Below are 17,853 nucleotides of genomic sequence, written 5' to 3'. Positions count from 1 at the left end.
GACAGCCAAAGGGGCCCTGCAATGGCCTCAACGTTGGCACGGAGGTGGTGGCAGGCAGGGAGGCTGTGTGCCAGCCAGAAGGATGACAGCCGGATCTGCAGTGCCCACTGTGCCTGTGCCCCAAGGCCCCCAAATCCAGGGGCACAGGGCAAGGAACTGGCAGGGGGCAGGAGGTTCTCACAGCTCCAGCAGGCAGACAGGGAGGGTGGAGGACAGGATGGGGGGGCAAGGGGGCCCGAAACAAATAATAAAAACAAAATCCCAGTAAGCATGTTAGAATTCTTTTGAAGTGCAGAGGAGCTTTCAGGCAGGGTTATGCACATCTCCCAGCCCGGCGTGATTTACACATTCCTTGCAAGCAAAGGAATCTTCCCTGATTTGAAGTAAAACAGATGTTTTGGGGTTTTCTTTCCCCCTTCCCCACCCTCTTTTAATCATTTCTTTATTGAAATGATGGCTGTACAGCCAACAAGCCCAGAGCCAGAGCCCTGCTACCCCAGAAGCCAGGACTGGAGACCCGCTGCCCTGTGCCACAGGAGAGCCCCTTGTCATTGCAGAGGCTGTACTTGGGAGCTTCCAGAGGTGTGGAGCCAGCCCTGCTCTCCTGCAAATGCTGCTCCAGAGGCATTACTCCCTGCAGGTCTTTTCCCTTGTTTTTTGCTCTGCAGGGAAGGATTGCAACTCCCTGCAGCTTTTCTTCCTCTGCAGCTACAGCTGATCTCCATCCCTGCTCCAGCTGCCCAGTTCCAGGAAACCTTCTAACCTCCACCACCGGTCCAGGAGATGCTTGATGGCGGGACTTGTCCTTGTTCCCACACCTTAGTGTCACACCTGACCCCAGCTGTGCTCTGCCCCAGCAGTGTGGATTGGAAAGGGCAGTCCAGCCATGCCCAGGGGCTGGCAGCAACAGTGCTGCTCACGCTCCCCAAGTGAAACAACTCAGCACAAGGAATGGCCTTGGGCAGGCTGGAGCTGGGACGTCTGTTGGTTTCAGCACAATGTGATCTCAGTCAAGTTACTTCGCCTCTATATTTGTCACAAGTTTTCCACCCAGGAAAAATTATTTGGGGAAGGAGCATCCATTTCCCAGAGGGATGCAGAGCACCAAGTGCAGTGGGGCTTCTGAGTGCTGGTTGATGCTGCAAACTACCAACACAGCCATGCCCTTGAGTTTACACTCAGAACAATAATTCATGGCCAGTAGCAAATCCATCCAGCTGCCCCATCTTTTTTTTTTTTTTTTTTTCCCTTTTTTTTTTCTTTTTTTTTTTCTTTTTTTTTTCCTTTCTTTTTTTTCCTTTTTTTTTTGTTTTTAAACCCTGTTGTACTTTCTCAGTACTTCGTTGGTGGCAGGGTGGGAAGGTTTTTTGTAACACATTCACGTACCAGCGGGACTCACTCCCATTCCCGTCTGGTACAAGAGATTGCACAAGAGAGAGAAACAAATGGGGATGAGGAAATGCGTGTTTATGAGAGGCAGCGCTGTCATCGTGAGCAAGGGACCCCCCGCAGGAGAGCCGGCCTGGGAGCCAGTGGATTTCCATTCTCTCCTAACACTCCATTCATGCCTCGTTTCATGCCTCCCTGGAGGCCCCGAGACTGGCCGGGGTCCCACGGCCCCGTGCGGGACTCCCGCCCCCCCTGTGCCACCTTCTGCGCCATTTGTTGTTGGGTGGGAAGAGGGAGATGTTGTTGTCTCGTAAAAATAACGAGTTGAGAAAGAGCAGCGGCTTTTGCCATTGCATGCACTCCTTGTTTTCCTCCAGCAGCAGAGGAAGGTCTTGCCTCCTGCATCACCTCTCCCTTGCCACTCTGTGCTCCCCTGCTGCCCATCCTGGCAGGGCTCCTCCCTAACATCCACCACGGAGCTGCTCATGCTGCATGAGCCTTCTCCTGACCTGATCAGGAACCCTCCCTATAATCCAAACCACATTGATACAGTACAGTCACCAGTAAATAACCTTGACTGCAGTGGTCTGGAAGAGGCAGGCATCCTATATCACTGCTATTAATGATTTAGGATTGTGCATCGTTTGCAGATGACACAGAGATGGTCTCATCCCTACTCCCCACCCAGCCACCTCCTCCAGGACAGTGCCTGCCCCCCGCTGTTTCAGGTGGCTCTAAGTTAAAGCCACCTGGGTGACAATTCCTCCTGCCTGGTGCGCACACAAGGAACGGGGATGGCTGATTTCACACAAGGAGCGGGGATGGCTGATTTCACACAAGGAGCGGGGATGGCTGATTTCACACAAGGAACCGGGATGGCTGATTTCACACAAGGAGCGGGGATGGCTGATTTCACACAAGGAACGGGGATGGCTGATTTCTGCACTCCCTCATGCACTGCAGAGCTCCCAGCGATGGAGCTGGGGTCCCCCCACAAACAGGTGGGGTATTAATAAAACCAAAAGTAATCGTCCAGGCACGCATACTACAACCCACTTGGGTCCCTCTCCCGTCTGCTCCTGCAAGCCCCTTGCCTCCCCCTGCTTTCTCCACACACCTCAATTTCATTATCTCTCATCTGGAGCTGCCCATTACATGCTTTTTGCCAACATAAATATTTAATCCCGGTGCATTGCACGGAAAGGCCCTTGTGGAGCTAATCCTTCAACTCACGTTTCCACTTGGAAAACAATTTAGCTTGTGGCAGGGCAGCAGGTACGAGGCAGGGAGAGAGCCGAGGGCTGGAGGTGGCCTGGAAGAGCTGGGGAGCCGTGTGTGGGGTGATGCAGGTGGGCTTCATGCTGTGGGGTGGGCTTCATTCCATGGGCTTCATGCTGTGGGGTGGGCTTCATGCTGTGGGGTGGCTCTTCTGGAGCTCTTCTTCACGGGGGTGGCTCTGCTGGAGCAGTGGTCAGGAGGGTTTGGACAGGTAATGGAAAAGCCACAGGGGTCACTGCAAGGTGCTGCCTGGGGAGGGAGGCACAAGGGGCACTGCCAAGGGGAACTCCAGGTGCAGCACTTGGCTGGGCTTCAGCAGTGTTTGGGACATTCTGCTCTCTGTGTGCTCTCAAGGTGGAAAGCCCAGAGTTTGTCACTTTGCTTCACCTGCCAGTGTGGGTCCAAGCAGCCACACCATCCAACGCTGCTCCACCAAACACCTCCAAAATCACCTGCACATGCAGAGGACACTTACAGCAGGCTCTCCCATGATTTTACCTGTGGGCTGTGGAGTGAGGGCTATGGGATGATTGCTGTGTTTATGGGGCTGTTGGCTGTGGGGACAGATGGGACAGACCCTCAGCAAAGTGAGGTGCCCCAGCCCCAGGTCCAAAGCTATGAAGAGCATGGACAGAAATGTACCCTGGCCCCCATCCATCCTCCTGGGTACCCTCAGGAGGGCAACACCCACGGGGATGCAACACCACAAAACATCCTCCAATCTAACAGCGACCCCAGTCCCAGAGGGGAGGGCACAAGGGGCAATGAATCCCCTGCAATGTAGAGCCAAGGGTAAAACTTGTGGCAGTTGAAATGGCTCAAAATCCCTCCCCTTACACCAGCAGTGACAAGTCAAAACACTGAAAAGGTATTTTGGTTTCAGTTGCTTTGTCTGAGCAGCTCCCCCAGCAGCCTGGGGTAGGTCTCCTGGAGACAAACCACCCCTCCCCAGCATCCCCTGCCCCATGTGAGAAATTGGGGTGTGCAAAGCCTCCTGTGAGCAGGACACTTCCCCACAGACCCTGCCCAGAAAGGCTGGGATGTTGCAATGATGCAAACCAGAGGGAAGGAAAACATGAAAGTGTCCCAGCCCTGTGCAGGGCCTTCTCCTTGGGGTTGTGCAATGAGATTAGGAGGGAAGGCCACTCCTGCAGCTGCTGGGCAGTGGGAGATGCTCTGCTTGGAGGGAAGGAGAAAACTGGCATGCTCCAGACCTAGCTCAGGTTGCTGCTGCTGTGGGCTGTCCTAAGGTTTCCCTGGCAGAAATCAAGAGGAGAAAAGATGGAAGACAAACAGCAGACCCTGATCCAGGGGTATGACAGCCCAGAGCTGTGGTAAGATGCTTCCAAGCCCAGATCACTGCCCAGGTGTTTGGACAAGCATGTCCCTGTGACCCAGCTCTGAGCTCCTATCCTGCCAGGGCCATGTCTCCACACCCAACTCCATCCAGTGAAAACAGGACCCCGCCAACCCCTCCATCCAGCACCCCCTGAACAACCAGCATCCCACAGACCCTACTTCTTTTTTTTTTTTTTTTTTTTTTTTGAAACTTTTACATCATGACATAAGCTTTGGCTCTGAGGGTTTTTAGCGAAAGCCAGGGTATTTTTTTTCCCCTTCTCATAACAGAAACCATATTGCTGTATAATCAAATTTATCTCATTCCCGATGAGGGAAGAAAGTGTGTGTGTGAGGTGACCAGGAGCAATGAGCTGCTCAGCTCTAGATCACCGAGGAGCTACAGGCATGTCACACCTCTCCCTTCCCGTTTCCCTTGCTAGGACACGGCCAGCAAGAACATTTGCCCTTCTCATCACTCCCTTCTTCTCTACAAGATAAAAAAAGCAGGGTGTGTCCTGTGTTCCTGGTGTCCTGGACCGGGAGTGTGTTCAAACTGTGCTGTGAGACTCAAACCAACACAGCCCTCAGCATTCCAGCCTTCAGGATGAGGGTGCTCTGCACCATGGAGACCTGATGAACAAAACAAATGGCTCCAAGGCAGTAGCACGATGCAGGTTTGGCTGGCTTCGAGCAAATCAAAGCCAGCAACGCCCGTGTTGATATTTATATCACAGCCCTTGCACTCCCTCTCCCATTAGTCCATGAGATAAGACTTGGACGTGTAGCGGCATTAGGTTTCTACACAGTCAGGAGTAAGAATACTCTCCAAGACTGTGACTAAAAGGGGTTGGTGATATGGGATTGCTGATGGGAAAAAGGTGGAATTGTAAAGATCCATTTGTCTACCAACAGGCAAAGAGGCCAAAATCTTCCTCTCCACCCCACTGCCACTCCCAGGAAGAATCAATCCTACATTGGCACACTCCCCCAGCTGCAATACCCCACAAAATAACCACTCTTCCCCCTCCTCCTTCCTTTTCCTCACTACACCACTGCCAGCCTTCCTCCAGCCACCTCCCGAGGGACAATTTGAGTGGGCATGAACCCAGGAAGGTTTGGGATTTAGATGATGGCAGTTTTTAGGGACAAAACCAATAATGTTGTTTCGATCTGATTGTCCTGAGGAAGGGGCTGAGAGGAGATGACCATGGGAGGCAGCAGAAGCTCTTCTGTTGCTCTCTGTGGCATGAGGTATGAGCAGAAGCAGAGGATTTGGGAAGAAAACCCTGGTCTTTCAGCAAAAAGGTGTGAGACATCCATAAACTTGGCAGATAAAGAAGCTTCTACTGAGGTCAGAGAAAGGCATCTCCTGACCCCAGATCTGTCCCAGGTGGTTGAGTACTGGTGGCAGAGACAGATCAGAAGGAAGATTCAGGTACAAACACAACCTTTAGATGGAAAATAGTCAGTGTAGCAACACCACAGCAGCACCTGGGGGCCTTGGTCTGAGCCACCCAGGCCAGGCTGGACACAAAGCATGAGAGAGATTAAAACCTGAGCTTTTAAAGGGGACAGGTAAACAGGTGATGATGGAAGTGAGACAAAATTATCTCCTCAAATCACTCAGCAGAATAAATGGTGAAGTTGGGAAGAGCCCCAGATTTGACTGGCCATGAAAAAACCATGAATGTCTTCTCTGTGGTTTTGAGATGTGCATCCTCCTGATGCTGGACCCTCAGCAGGAGCCCAACCCACCTCCATAAACGGGAATTCACGAAAATCAGTGCAGAGAGATTATACCCTTCTGCTGAGCCCCTGACCTCCCTGCACAGACCATCTTTCACGGGGCCAATCCCTCTGCAAGCCCGTGACCCACACACAGCCCAGGTGAGCCCAGAGGCTGCCGTGCTGGACTCACTTCAGCAAAAACAACCACACACCTGAGCCAGCATTGGGCAGCCTGGCACAGCCACAGCCTCAAAGTGCTGAGAAAGAACGAGCCTGCATTCGGAGTACAGGTCTAGGACTCAGCAAACACTTGTTCAGCTCCTGCCTTGCCTTGTTTGAGCTTCCGCAAGCCAGGAATGCCTGAGGAGAAACTACAGCCATGCACAGCTCGGCTTGGGGAAGCTGCAGAGCACGTGGAATGGGAGAGGTGGATTCAATGAAGCAGCACAGCTCCTGTGCACACAGGGGACCCAGCCAAGGGCTGTAACAGATGTGTTTTAACCCATGCCACAGAGCTATTTGGGATCTGTCTCCAATTGCTGCAGCGCTCATTCACGTGTCTTCCTGATGAAAGACCAACAACAACAATTAGCATCATATAAGGAGCAGGGGCCTGCTGCCAGCATTAACACACTCTTGAGCACCAAGGGGTTTCCGTTCCACTTTTTATCCCAGCTACGCACACGGCAGAGGTCACTCTGCATTAATCAGCCTTGCTCTGGGCCAGCTCCTTCAGCACGTTCAGCCTGTGGGATCGCAGCCGCTGCCTCTCCGTGCTCTGATGGGTTCTCCCTGCTCCACACCTCTGCCTTTTTCATTAAGATCACCAAAAAAGGGATGTTCCATGTCATCCCAAGCTGAGCCTGGCCACGCTGTCGGTGGCCTGCAGGCCCTACAGAGGGTGACACTGCCTGGGCAGGACATGGTGGGTCCTGGCTGCAGATGGGAGCCTCGCGTTGTCGTTCTGAGCTCCGACTGAATCCCCTCCCCTTCAACAGCAGTCCAGAATCTCCAGCCCCTAGGAAGACGTTTCCACCTTTCCAACACCCCTGAAACATGCTCTCCCAGAGCCTTTGGGCTGGTAAATGATCACCCTGGGGAAACCCCATCTGAGCCAGCAAAGGGAATGTAAAGTCAAGGCTTCTTCACAGCATATGAACACACTCCAAGGAAAGGCTCTGGAAGGAATCCTGATGACTTCCATATTATTTCCAGTAAATTTTGTGCTGATTCTTGGCACAAACACTGGAAATGAATAGGCTAGGTCAGGAATGTAAATAAAGTGAAACATTGGGATTTAATCTAATCTATAATTATAGTATCTGTGGCTCAGGGAAGAAGTTGGTGTGCTTTGCACTGCAGCTCCATTGAGGAGCTGGAGGGGGTTTTCATTTCCCTTTCCAGAATTTCCCTTTTTGGCTGAGGGATACTCGGTGTCTCCCCAAGTATCTGAAGGGAACGTGCTGGGCTGGCAAAGCTGCCCCTGGTAGCCAAGCAGGCACAGCTCAGCCATGAGGCATCCCCAGGAATTGGGGTGAGAGCTGAGATGGATGAGCTGGGCTGAAGGCCCAGGGAGGCTGCGGAGTACCTGGGGAAGCTCCTGCCTCCTCAGTGAAGGGATTGGATGGGGCTGTGGGGTGCTCAGTCCTCCAAGCCGAGTTTGATCTCTGAGACAAGCCAGAGCCCTTTCTCCTCACCATTGTTTTGTTTTTTGGTTCATCACAAGCCGCCTGTCAAAGTCTGGTGCTCCCAAGGCTCCCAAGACATCCGTCTGAGTGGCACTGGCTGCTGTCCAGGCTGGCTGGTCCATGCAAGGTGAGCACTTCAAAGACACATCAACATCTCTCCCTCTGCCCTCCTCACCTCATCCTCTTCCAGATCCACCTGGGAGGAAGCTTGACAGACAGCTCTGATCTAGCCGACCTCGGGGGAGAGCAATCTCTTCCCCATTTCACAAGAATTTTAGATTTTTGCTTTTTAAGAACTGCAACAAAACTCAACAGTCTTCAAGGACCATCCTCAGCATCCCTGTGTGGGTCCATGGGAGTACATTCCCATGAGTGCAGCATGGATCTCCATGGATGGGTATCTGTGTGTGGCAGACTGGCAGGGGTGTCCACACGTGTACAAGAGCCCTTGGAGCACGTGTCTTTGTTGACATGATCTACTTTCCCTGGAAAACCCTCTAGGCAGGGACTGGCATCTTAGCTCCAATGTTTTAAAGGCAAGGAGAAAAAAAGGGCTGACAGGCAACATATTTTCATCAGACTGAAACTGCAAAGGACAAAGGAATTAGTTCTCCTTTTGTTCATTTATGTTTTGGAATTACAGAAGTCTCAAAAGCAAAGGAATCAATCAGACTTTGTTTATTTGTTTGCTTGTAGAACATTTTTTGGGTTTGTTTTCATACTCCAGGCCAGCTTTGATCTCAGGCTGGTCGTACTCCAAATGAATGGTCCACAGCAGAGTGCAATTACTGTAGGTACTACAGAAGAAAAGGGACGGGATGTTCAACACATTTATAGATGTGTTGAAGAAGAGACTTCCATGATCTCCCAGTCCCCTTGCTAGGGTTATGTGATACGCTCGGACTACTGCAGAAGCAGATAATTTGTTTTTGAAGAGCTCTGATGCTGCAGACCGTGTGCTCACCTCCCACCCTAAAGAACAGCACAGGGCCCTGCGAGCGGCTATAATCAGGATTATACCCAGCCCAGAGCTATTACAGATAGCAATTTTTCCACAGTAACAAATGAAACAAGCAGAAGAAATTCAATTTAAGAAATGACCCCGTGCCTGTGTTTGTGTTGTTGCTCTGTCTGTGCAGGCGCAGAGCAGCGTTAGCCTCACATTTCACTGCTCTGGCTTTCTTCACGCTGTGTTGCAACCGTGTGGACATCTGAGCAGAGGAATATTTAATGGGGGTGCCTGTGTATCTGAGAATGCTCAGTAAACGCGCTGGGCAGGGCCCAGGTTGGAGCAAGAGGGTGTGTGTTGGGCAGGCAGGACCCAGGGCAGCTCGTTCCAAGGCGGAGCAGGGGGATATCAGTCCCTGCCACGGGCTGGGGCAGGCAGCAGCAGCCAGCGAGGAGGGGGTGCTGTGGTGTGCCCACGTGTAACTGTTTTGGATGCCCAGGAATGTGGGTCTGTGCCCCAGAGGTGCCCAGATGAACGTGTGCCTGTCCATGTGAGCTGTGTGCACCGCCCCGGGAGCGCAGGGCCAAGCCCTGCTGAGCATTAGCTGTGGGACAGAGCCAGAGCTGTGCGTCACCCTGGGGCCTGTCCCGACACAGGACAAGCTCCAGGACAAGCTCCCTGGTGCTGGGGGAACTGCTGTCTGCTGGCTGCCTGCAGCTGTGGCTCCCACAAAAGCTGCTGTCCCTTGTCCAGGGGCACCCACAGAGCAGAGCCACCCCCAGGACACAGGGTGTTGCCAGCTCTGCCCACCACCTCCGTGGCATTGTGCCTTGGGGCTGGGAAGCAGAAGCCTGGCTTTGACCACAGGGATGATAAAACCCTGGACAAAGCCCTCTGCCTTCCACCCAGGGCTCTCCCAGCCCTTTGCAGACACCAGGAATTAGATCACAGAGCCCCTAAAGCGATGGGTGAGTACAATTCCCCCTGCCTGGCAGAAGGGGAGGATGACTTGGCAGCCCAGGCTGCTCAAGAGCCAGACCTGCTGGCTCCCAGCTCCATGTGCTCACCACGGCAGCAGCCTCCATCAAAACCAGTGGCTCTTCCCTCTCCCAGTGCCCCTGGCAGCTGGGAGCTGAGAGCTCACAACGGGCCGGTTTTATGGGTGTTGGGTTATTAGCAAGCTCTGCGGTTGCTCCAGCCTCTCCCTGGCACCTTTTCAGAGCAGCCCAGCTCCCAGAGACATAAATAATTATATTTATGCATTATAGATATTTAACAAGAAAATGTCTGATATTATTAAATGGCAAGAGGTATCACTTGGAGCCCGCTCCCGGAGACAGCCCTGCTCCAGGGATGTGCAATAAAGGCTTTGGAGGCTGTCAACATACTTAACTGGGGGGTGGTGGAGGGAAAGTATTAATCAAGGTCTTAAAAAGTTCTCGCTGACAGACTATTTGCCAGCTCTCACTTTAAATGCTTTTGTGGTCCCATAAAAAGTTTCATTACTCACTACAAAATGTGTTTTAATTATTGCAGTCACTCTGACATTAAGCCCTGGGTGTTTCTCTCTTGCTTACTCTGTCTCTTCTCTGTCTCCTTGCCTCTTTGCTCTATTTTTCCTCTCTTACTGATCTGACTCCTGATATTCCTTTCAAGACAGAGGATGCCCGTGCTAATGAGCCAGGTTGGAAAGCCCAGACCCTGTCCAAGCTACTAAAGGGGAAGTTAAAATTCAGACCTTGACATTATCCCTTTGCTGTGGAAACTGATTTATCCACAAGATTCAAACAGAAAATTCAACCCCCAAACTATCTCAGAGGAGTGAAGTGTCCAAAATATGTGGGTGGTGGGCAGAAGGATTTGGTGTCTCCCTGATCTGAAGTATGTCTTACTAAGAGAAACAGCAACTTTTAAACACCTGCCTCACTTTGGACATCTATTTCATCCCACCAGGCACTTGGCAACTTGCTCCAATCTGACCACATCAGCTTAGTTCATCCATGAGAGACAACCCTGTCCACCAGACACGGACCTGAAAACCCAGAATTCCGAAAGCAGGTGTTATCCTGGAGTGTCCCACTGACTCCCAGTGCCTCCAGATCTATACTTGCAGACACTGGTTTTCCATTTCACCAGCTGCGTGTAACACCCAAAACAACAAGAAGAGTCTTCCCCTTTGCCCCATGCCTGGTGTAACACAGTGCTGACCAAAAAGGTCAATAACAATTCAATAACAGCACTGGAGGTCCCTCCATGCCCCCAGCAGCTCCCCACACGTCTCTCCTTACTTGTACAGACCATCTGGTTCCAGGCACTTGAAAATGACTGAATAGAGGCTGGTTTCAGGGACATCGCCGTGGCTCCGACCCGCTGCCACACAGGAGGTTGTGAGGCCAGAGAGCAAATCATCCACAAAGCTCAAGGATTCTCCTGCAGAGCAAAGAGAGCAGAGAGACCAGAACATCAATGCAGGCATAGAATTACTGCTGACCACTTAAAAATCGCTGTAGGAGCTCCTCTATACAAGGCATGCAACCAACAGACTCGAGCTGGCTGTGGAATGTTCCAAGTCTGTATGGAGAATGTCAGCCATGGACAAAGCCAGCAGGAAACACATCTGGGCCATCAGCTGTAGCAGGGACCCTTTGCAGGAATGGGGGCCAGGGCTAAGCCACTGCTTGGCCAGCTGCTGTCACAGCACGGTGCGGATGTGTGGCCTCACTGCAGGCACTGCAGGCAGAAACACCATCCAGAGGTGGGCTGCAGAACATCTGGAAGCCTGGCTAAGCAGGGATCTCCTGCCCTTGCTGCATGTCCAGCTCTTAAACAGGGCCATGGCCTTTTCCAAAAATTACCTGCCACAGCAAAAGGCTTTTCTGCTATGTTGGACTAACAGCAAAAAAGACAATTTTTAGTGCTTGGGTGGAATTGCTCTGAATGTGATGGATTTTTTTTTTTAATGCAGTGACAACCAATAGCTTTACATTCCCTTTCATCTGCGCTCTGCCAGCTCCTGGAGCTCTGACTGGATCTCCTTCAGTTGTGCTGAAGAACACTTCTTTTTAAACATCGAAAGAAAAAAAAAAAAAACACTAATTAAAAATACTGAAAAACCTTTCTCTTTGGTCTTTGGGTTTATAAAGCCTATTAAACACTTAGATCATGACCCAGCTGAAACTGAAAACGCTCCATTTATTAAGGTTTTTGGGCATGACTGTCCACTGCTGTGCAACCTGTCTCCTCGCAGTGGGCAGCCTGCCTATTGGTTAGAGCTCATTGCATTTAATTCCCATTTCACACTGGTGTAACTGAAAGCCCGAGGTACCACGGAGGAAAATCAGGCAGAGCAGCTGCCCAGGCTGTGCCCCATTCCCAGTGATGGGAAAAGGAGCAAGGGCTGCTGTAGGTGCTGGTTATGCCGGTGTGAGCCAACCTGGGCCCAGATCGCTGTGCTGGGCACCTTGTGCATGTGGAAATGTCAGGGCATCGCAGCAGAGACATGAGGAGAATTCTCTTCTCAGCACTTTGTTTTTTTAAAGGCCAGAGTCACTGAGGAGTGCTGAAATGAAGCCCCAGCCCAGGTTCTTGGTACAGACCCTAAGGAACAAGCCAGTGATATTACCAGCCCAGAACATCCCACTGTGAAGCTGAATTATCCAGGTAGAAGAAAAAAATCCCCTCATCCCCAGCCCCCTAAGCTGCATTTGTGTCTTGTCTCAAAATACAAAACTCAGTAACAAATGTCCCCCTTGGCTAGAGAAAAGAGCAGCAATAAATTCTTTTCCTCCCTGAAGGAATCCAAGCCTTAATTATTCATTTTAATGCTCCCAGCACGACTTGTTCTTTCCAAACTTTTTCAGGCAGCTCTGTCACCAGTCCCTGTAGCTCAACCCAGCTCCTGGACGCAGGTCTGTCCCAAATCCCAAGACCACTCAACAGGCAGGTTGAGCTGGCAGCAGGAAAATCACTGCCTGGAAGTCACGAGCGCTGCCCAGCCTTCAGCAAGTCCCTCAGCTCTGAGTTTACGGTTTAAGCAAACAAACAAACCCCTATTACTCATTTCCAATTTTCATTTCCATCCCTTTTCCTACGATGTTGGGCTGGACTGGGGAACTCCCTGTCACCAGGAGTCATTGAGAACAGACTCTGCTGTGACTTACAAACCTGGTGAAACACCAACAAAGAAGCAGGACCAGAATGTGTTGTTCAAATAGAGCAAGGGGCTTTAAGGCTCTTCCAGCCTCAAGCAACTTCCCTTCTGACCAGGAAGAAGCTTCATGGGGGGGACAGAAGATTTCACAGGGAAAGAACAAAAAGCCCAAATTTACCAATAAAAGATAGGAAGAAAAGGCCCAAAGAGACACATGGCTGTGAACACAGCAACAGGGCAGGCACTCAGATGGAAAAGAAATAGTTAGGTTAATGGGCAGTAATAGCAAGAGGAAGTAAATTGGACACGGATAAATGGTTGGTCTACTCTTGCAAAGGGCAAATAACCTGACCATCTTTTAGGAAGGAGTTTGATCACTTTATAAAAGGGATTACATGGATAAGTAGCTCGAGATGGAAAGCAAAGGGGCTTCTTTTTTCCCATCTGGACTTGTGTTCTCACACATCCCGCCAGCAAATATAAAGAAGGATTTCAGCCTCCCAAAGCAGCCCTGAAGCACAAACCTTCTAGATTGCCTGAGTATCTTTGCTCGTGTTATTAAATTTCAGAGAGAATCCAAAGGTTCTCTGCAGAGTAAATGATAGCTAAGTAGATCATCTCTGTGGAGTAGGAGATATTTTATTGACCAGACAGACATCTGTGTCCTTCATTAATAGTAATAAATAATTGATGTCACACTAAATAAAACAATAAGCTGTTACAGATATCAAGGACAAATAACTGGCTCCTCTGAGGATGCCTCACCTGTGTTCACTTCTCAGTAGTAAAAAACCCAGAGTAGAGCTCAATATCACTATGGAAAATGCTGCACACAGAGCAAAAACTGTCACTTGCTGCTCACTGATCACAAATTATGGGACAGTTGTGCTCAGCAATGGGATGCTGACACCCCTAAGTGCAAGGAGTTAATATCCTTGCAAGAGTTTATTCTCCCTCATTTCCAGGGATGATCTGCCCCAAACCTTCCACTTCCCCAAGCAGCTTTTGAAAATCCGTCTCTGCTCTTCTAATAACTGTCAGGAAGATGCAGCTCCCTCCAGCTGGCACTTCCCTTCTCTCCCAGTGCAACCTCTTGCTCCTGCCTCGTCCTCATCCGCAGGCATGGCTGTGGAGTTTGGCAAATCTCCTCTTTTGAGCTTTCTAAGCATCTTTTACACTGACTCTGGTGGTGTGGCTCTCCTTAAAGCAGAGGAAAATAACAGCAAACTTGGAGCTTGCAGAGGGATTCCCATTCTGGGAAGATTTGCAGACTTCTCCTGGCCACAGCAGGCATAGCCAGGGGCCATACCACCGGTGGCACTCTGGGACAACCACCCAGGAACTCAATTCCATCTCTGGAGAAGAAGGAGGAGGAGGAGGAGGCCATCCCCAGCTCAGCTGCCCATCTGCAAGGCTGCGCTCTCCAGAGAGCACATTTCTCAGGGCAGGAGGCTCAGAGGGGCAGGAACGGGGGCTGAGGAATGAAAATGGCTGGGGGCAGGCACACAGCATCCAGCAGCCTCGGTCTGCCTCAGTCCTTCCACTGCGGCCGCGCCAGTGCCTGGCAGTTGCGGACAGCAGGCTGGATGAATCACCTATCAACCATCCCACCGAGGACAGCGCGAGCTACGGCGCTGAGTTCAACCAGACTAAACAAGAGAGCCAGGCCAGGAGCCTCCAGGAGGCTCGAGGAGCAAAAGGAAGCTCTGGGACCCTCGCAGGCGTTCCCACACCTTCAGCCCATGTCCCTGTGCCAAGAGCAGCACGGAGAAAACCCAGGCGCTGCAAACCAAAGTGGAAATTAAGACGAGAGGAGACCTCCCTGCTGCCATTCACCTTCAAGATTCCTAGAAAGAGCACAAAGGGGAAAGTAGGAAGGCACCAATGTCTCTGTCTTGACAGCTTCTTTACTGGGTTGGATGAAACCAACCCTGCAACGTTACCAGGCACTTTCCCCTGATTGTGGTTTTCTCTCCCGGTCTTTCTCCCTTTTGCTTTTTTTCAACCTGTTTTCAATTTACTCTTGTGGCATCTCTGACTGTGACCTCATTCTGGTACTTAAGGGGAAAAAAAAAAAAAAATGAAAAAAAAAGAGAGTGTCCTTTAAAAAAGAAATGAAAGAAATCATATTTTATTTAGTTTGGTTGGTTTTGAAGCTTTAGCAGAAGAAAGATTAACCTTTTCTGCCTAACTTAATGAAAACAAGGAGAAAGGCTGTATGGATAAATAAATATCTGTGTGGGTATGGAGCAGGCACGATCGTGTTACAGCCCCGGTGGAGCTGTAATGGGGAACAGGCGCGTTCCTGCGCAGCGGCTCCCAATTCCCGATCCATTTTCAAGGAAAGAAAAACAGAGTAGAATGTCAGAGGCCCAAGTGGGCATAAATGAGGGAGCCAAGAGAAGGCAGATGGGGCCCAGCGAGGACCTCCGTCCCCAGCAGTGACCTCCAGAGCAATGCCAGTGCAGCAGATGGAAAAAAGAGACCTTACTCCACTTCCCCTTGCCAGGTTTTGGTTCCTGAAATGAGGAAACAAATGGCATGCTCGGCCCTCTGAGTCTGTCACCTTTTGGGGGTCCTTGCCTCAGCCTCCTCCTCTCCTGGGGCTTTCCCTCCAAGGATGGGAGGGTCAGAGGAGGGCTGTGAGCAGAAGGCTTGGACCGGGTTTTTGGATGAGTGGATGTGGAGCACAGGTTTGCAGGGCGGTTCCTCCACCGTGAGGCTGTACCTGGGTTTAATGTGCTTTGGATCTGGCACTCAGTGGGGGAAGGCAGTGAAAGGTGGTTGGTTTGTCTTGGAAATGATGGGCTGATTTAAATTAGTGTAACATAACTTCAGGCGACGGAGCTGTTCCGATTTACATCAGCAGATGGTCTGTCTCGCTGCCTAGATCATTAAAAGCAAACCATCCCTACTGATCCTGGTGGAATGATGTCAAAACCTCCTTCCCTACATGGCGTGCCAGATTATAAAAGAAATAAAAAGGCACAGTTATTACTAAAAATTTTCTGCCCACATTCTGGGAACAACCATGAACGCCTGCCTCTCATGTTAGATGGGTGCCTAAATCCCATGCCCCAAAACCCTGTAGCCTCTGAAATGATTTCTTTGTCATAGATTTTCTCAAAGACACATCCATCAGAAATCTCTCTGGGCACAGGTTGTCTAGGCTGAGGCAGAAAAGCCAGTGATTACGCTGCAACTCTGGGCACAGCTTGTGCTTCACTTCCCAACTTGTACAAAGGTGAAAACTGTAGTTCCTTGAACAGCTTCACCTTTTTGAAGTTATGAATTTGGGGGGACTTTGCTTCCTATGTGTGTATGCTACCGGAAATATTAATAATGATGAAGAGCTTTCCTCTGGACTTCCATCTCCTCTGGGCTTCCATTCCTCTGGGTTTCCACCACCAGGTCCTCTGCTGATGGAAGACAGCATTTGCAGAGGGCTAAATTTGAGGAGCAAGGCTTTTCTTGAGCTAAGAGCAAAAGCTGCATTCCAGTGTGACAGAAGTCACTTAAATGCCTTTACTGGTGCTCTTCAGGGCTGGAACTTGCATGGAGTCACCACGTGGAACTGAAAGAAGAGCTGTTCTCATCAAGAGGGCCAGTCAAAAAGAGGGTAATGGTCTTAATTAGCATGACCTATGATGCACATGGTTAATCATGAGTGTATTCTTCTCTCAGGGTCATCAATAGGACCCCCTGCTCCTTTATCTGAGCTCTTCACAGACTGCTTATCACAGGTCTTTCACAATACCTAAGATCTCTGAAAAAATGCTTTTGTTCGTGTAAAAACGCATCCCCAAGGCAGTGTGCTGCTGGAGGAGAGGGAGAATTAAAGCATTTCGTTCTGTGCTGTGAGCCCTCCAGGATTTCTCAAGGTTCACTAGGTTGCTAAGGGTCAGCCTCAGCCAGACACGAGCTGACTCTGCTACGCTCAGAGACATGCAGGCATGAGCCAGTTCCAATCTCAAAGCCACGTATTCACATTAGCACGGTGGAGAGTCCAAGTGAATGTCTCTATTCCCTGGAGCTTGTCTCAGGCTCTGCAGCACGTTAAAATAGTTACTTGATTTCAAGGCAAAGTGGGAACCCATTTGTACTGGGAGTTGTGCAGGCACGAAGTGAAGCTTTGTCCTCGGATCCTTCTTGTCTGGCAGAAGATTTTGTCCATCACCACAGAGCGAGTTCTCACTCTCATCACCACAGATCTCATTCCAACCCTCATTCTTGCTTTCTTTTCACATTTTGCTTCTTTTAAATTAGAGATTTCTAACAATGGACCAATGGTCCAGACCACTTGGTGGTCCCCAAGGCCCACAGCTGGCAGCCAGCAGCAGATACAAGGACTGCATCGAGCCTTATGTTCACAGGGAATCCCAACAGCCCTGCTCCAGCCCCAGAGACACTCTTCTGCACAAACTGATGTGTCAGAGTTCTTGTTGCTGTCACTGAAGAGACAGCAACAAAACCTGAATCATAATCTCACTCTCCTTAAATGCACCAGGGCATTTCGTAGTTCCTCGTAGTTCTCTCGTAGTTCCTGGGGGAATGAGCTACTATCTGAAAGTGACTGCCAAATTTTGGATGCAAACACTGCACCAAGGACCTGAGATCCACCAGTCCAAAGGGCTGGGAGGCTCCATCTTCTGCTGGGATTCAGATGGCTAAATTTGAGGGGGAGCTGCTTTCACTGTGAGCTATATCTGAGGACACATCTTGGGAGGCTTCCTAAATAAAGGCCACAAATACTGAAATACCAGACCAGCAGGAAGGGAAAGGAACAATTACTAGAATAAAACTCAGTGTGCAATTAATTGCTAAAACCATCATTATCCTGGGTAATTTGTCAAATCAAATTCATGTAAACCGACGGCGAAAAGTCATCTACTGGTCTGTGCTTCATATCTCCTTGCACTTATTGGGAAAATGGAATTTTAGGGCTTTTATATTGCCACCGTTTCCTGACCTCGTTCCCAGTCCCTTCTTTCACTTCACAGCCTGCTCCTGGAAAGTGGACCAAACCACTATCTGTAATGGCAACAAATTTAAAGGAAGTCTTCTTTAAATATTTTAAATATTTAAATATTTTTGGCCCCATTTATTCTAAATAAAGGCCATGTGCAGAGATGTTGATGAATTAGTGATAAGACGATGGAGCAGCACATTCCGAAGGACTCAGCAAACCCAACTGCAGCCAAACCTGCAGGCTGCTATCCAACCAAGACTTAAAAAATTGGTCCTTATGGAGGAACCTGCATGGAAGCAGACCTCTTACTTGGCCCTACTCTGCAGTTTTGGACATTTGAGAATGGGGGGACAGATCCTCA

At 50.1% G+C, this 17,853-nt stretch overlaps 1 protein-coding gene across 1 annotated transcript in view; it reads right to left on the bottom strand.

Annotated features, from left to right (window-relative positions):
• ASTN2 (astrotactin 2) overlaps nucleotides 1-17,853 on the bottom strand; it is a 291,732-nt gene that overhangs the window by 18,381 nt on the left and 255,498 nt on the right. Inside the window, exon 18 of the mRNA XM_058423166.1 lies at nucleotides 10,662-10,803. Coding sequence (XP_058279149.1) covers nucleotides 10,662-10,803 — 142 coding nt within the window. The remainder of the gene's footprint in view (nucleotides 1-10,661; nucleotides 10,804-17,853) is intronic.

The sequence above is a fragment of the Hirundo rustica genome, chromosome 20 (assembly GCF_015227805.2).
Source record: "Hirundo rustica isolate bHirRus1 chromosome 20, bHirRus1.pri.v3, whole genome shotgun sequence".
Taxonomy (NCBI): Eukaryota; Metazoa; Chordata; class Aves; order Passeriformes; family Hirundinidae; genus Hirundo; species Hirundo rustica.
Note: the sequence above shows the minus strand (reverse complement) of the source record. Positions and strands in the feature narration are given on the sequence as shown.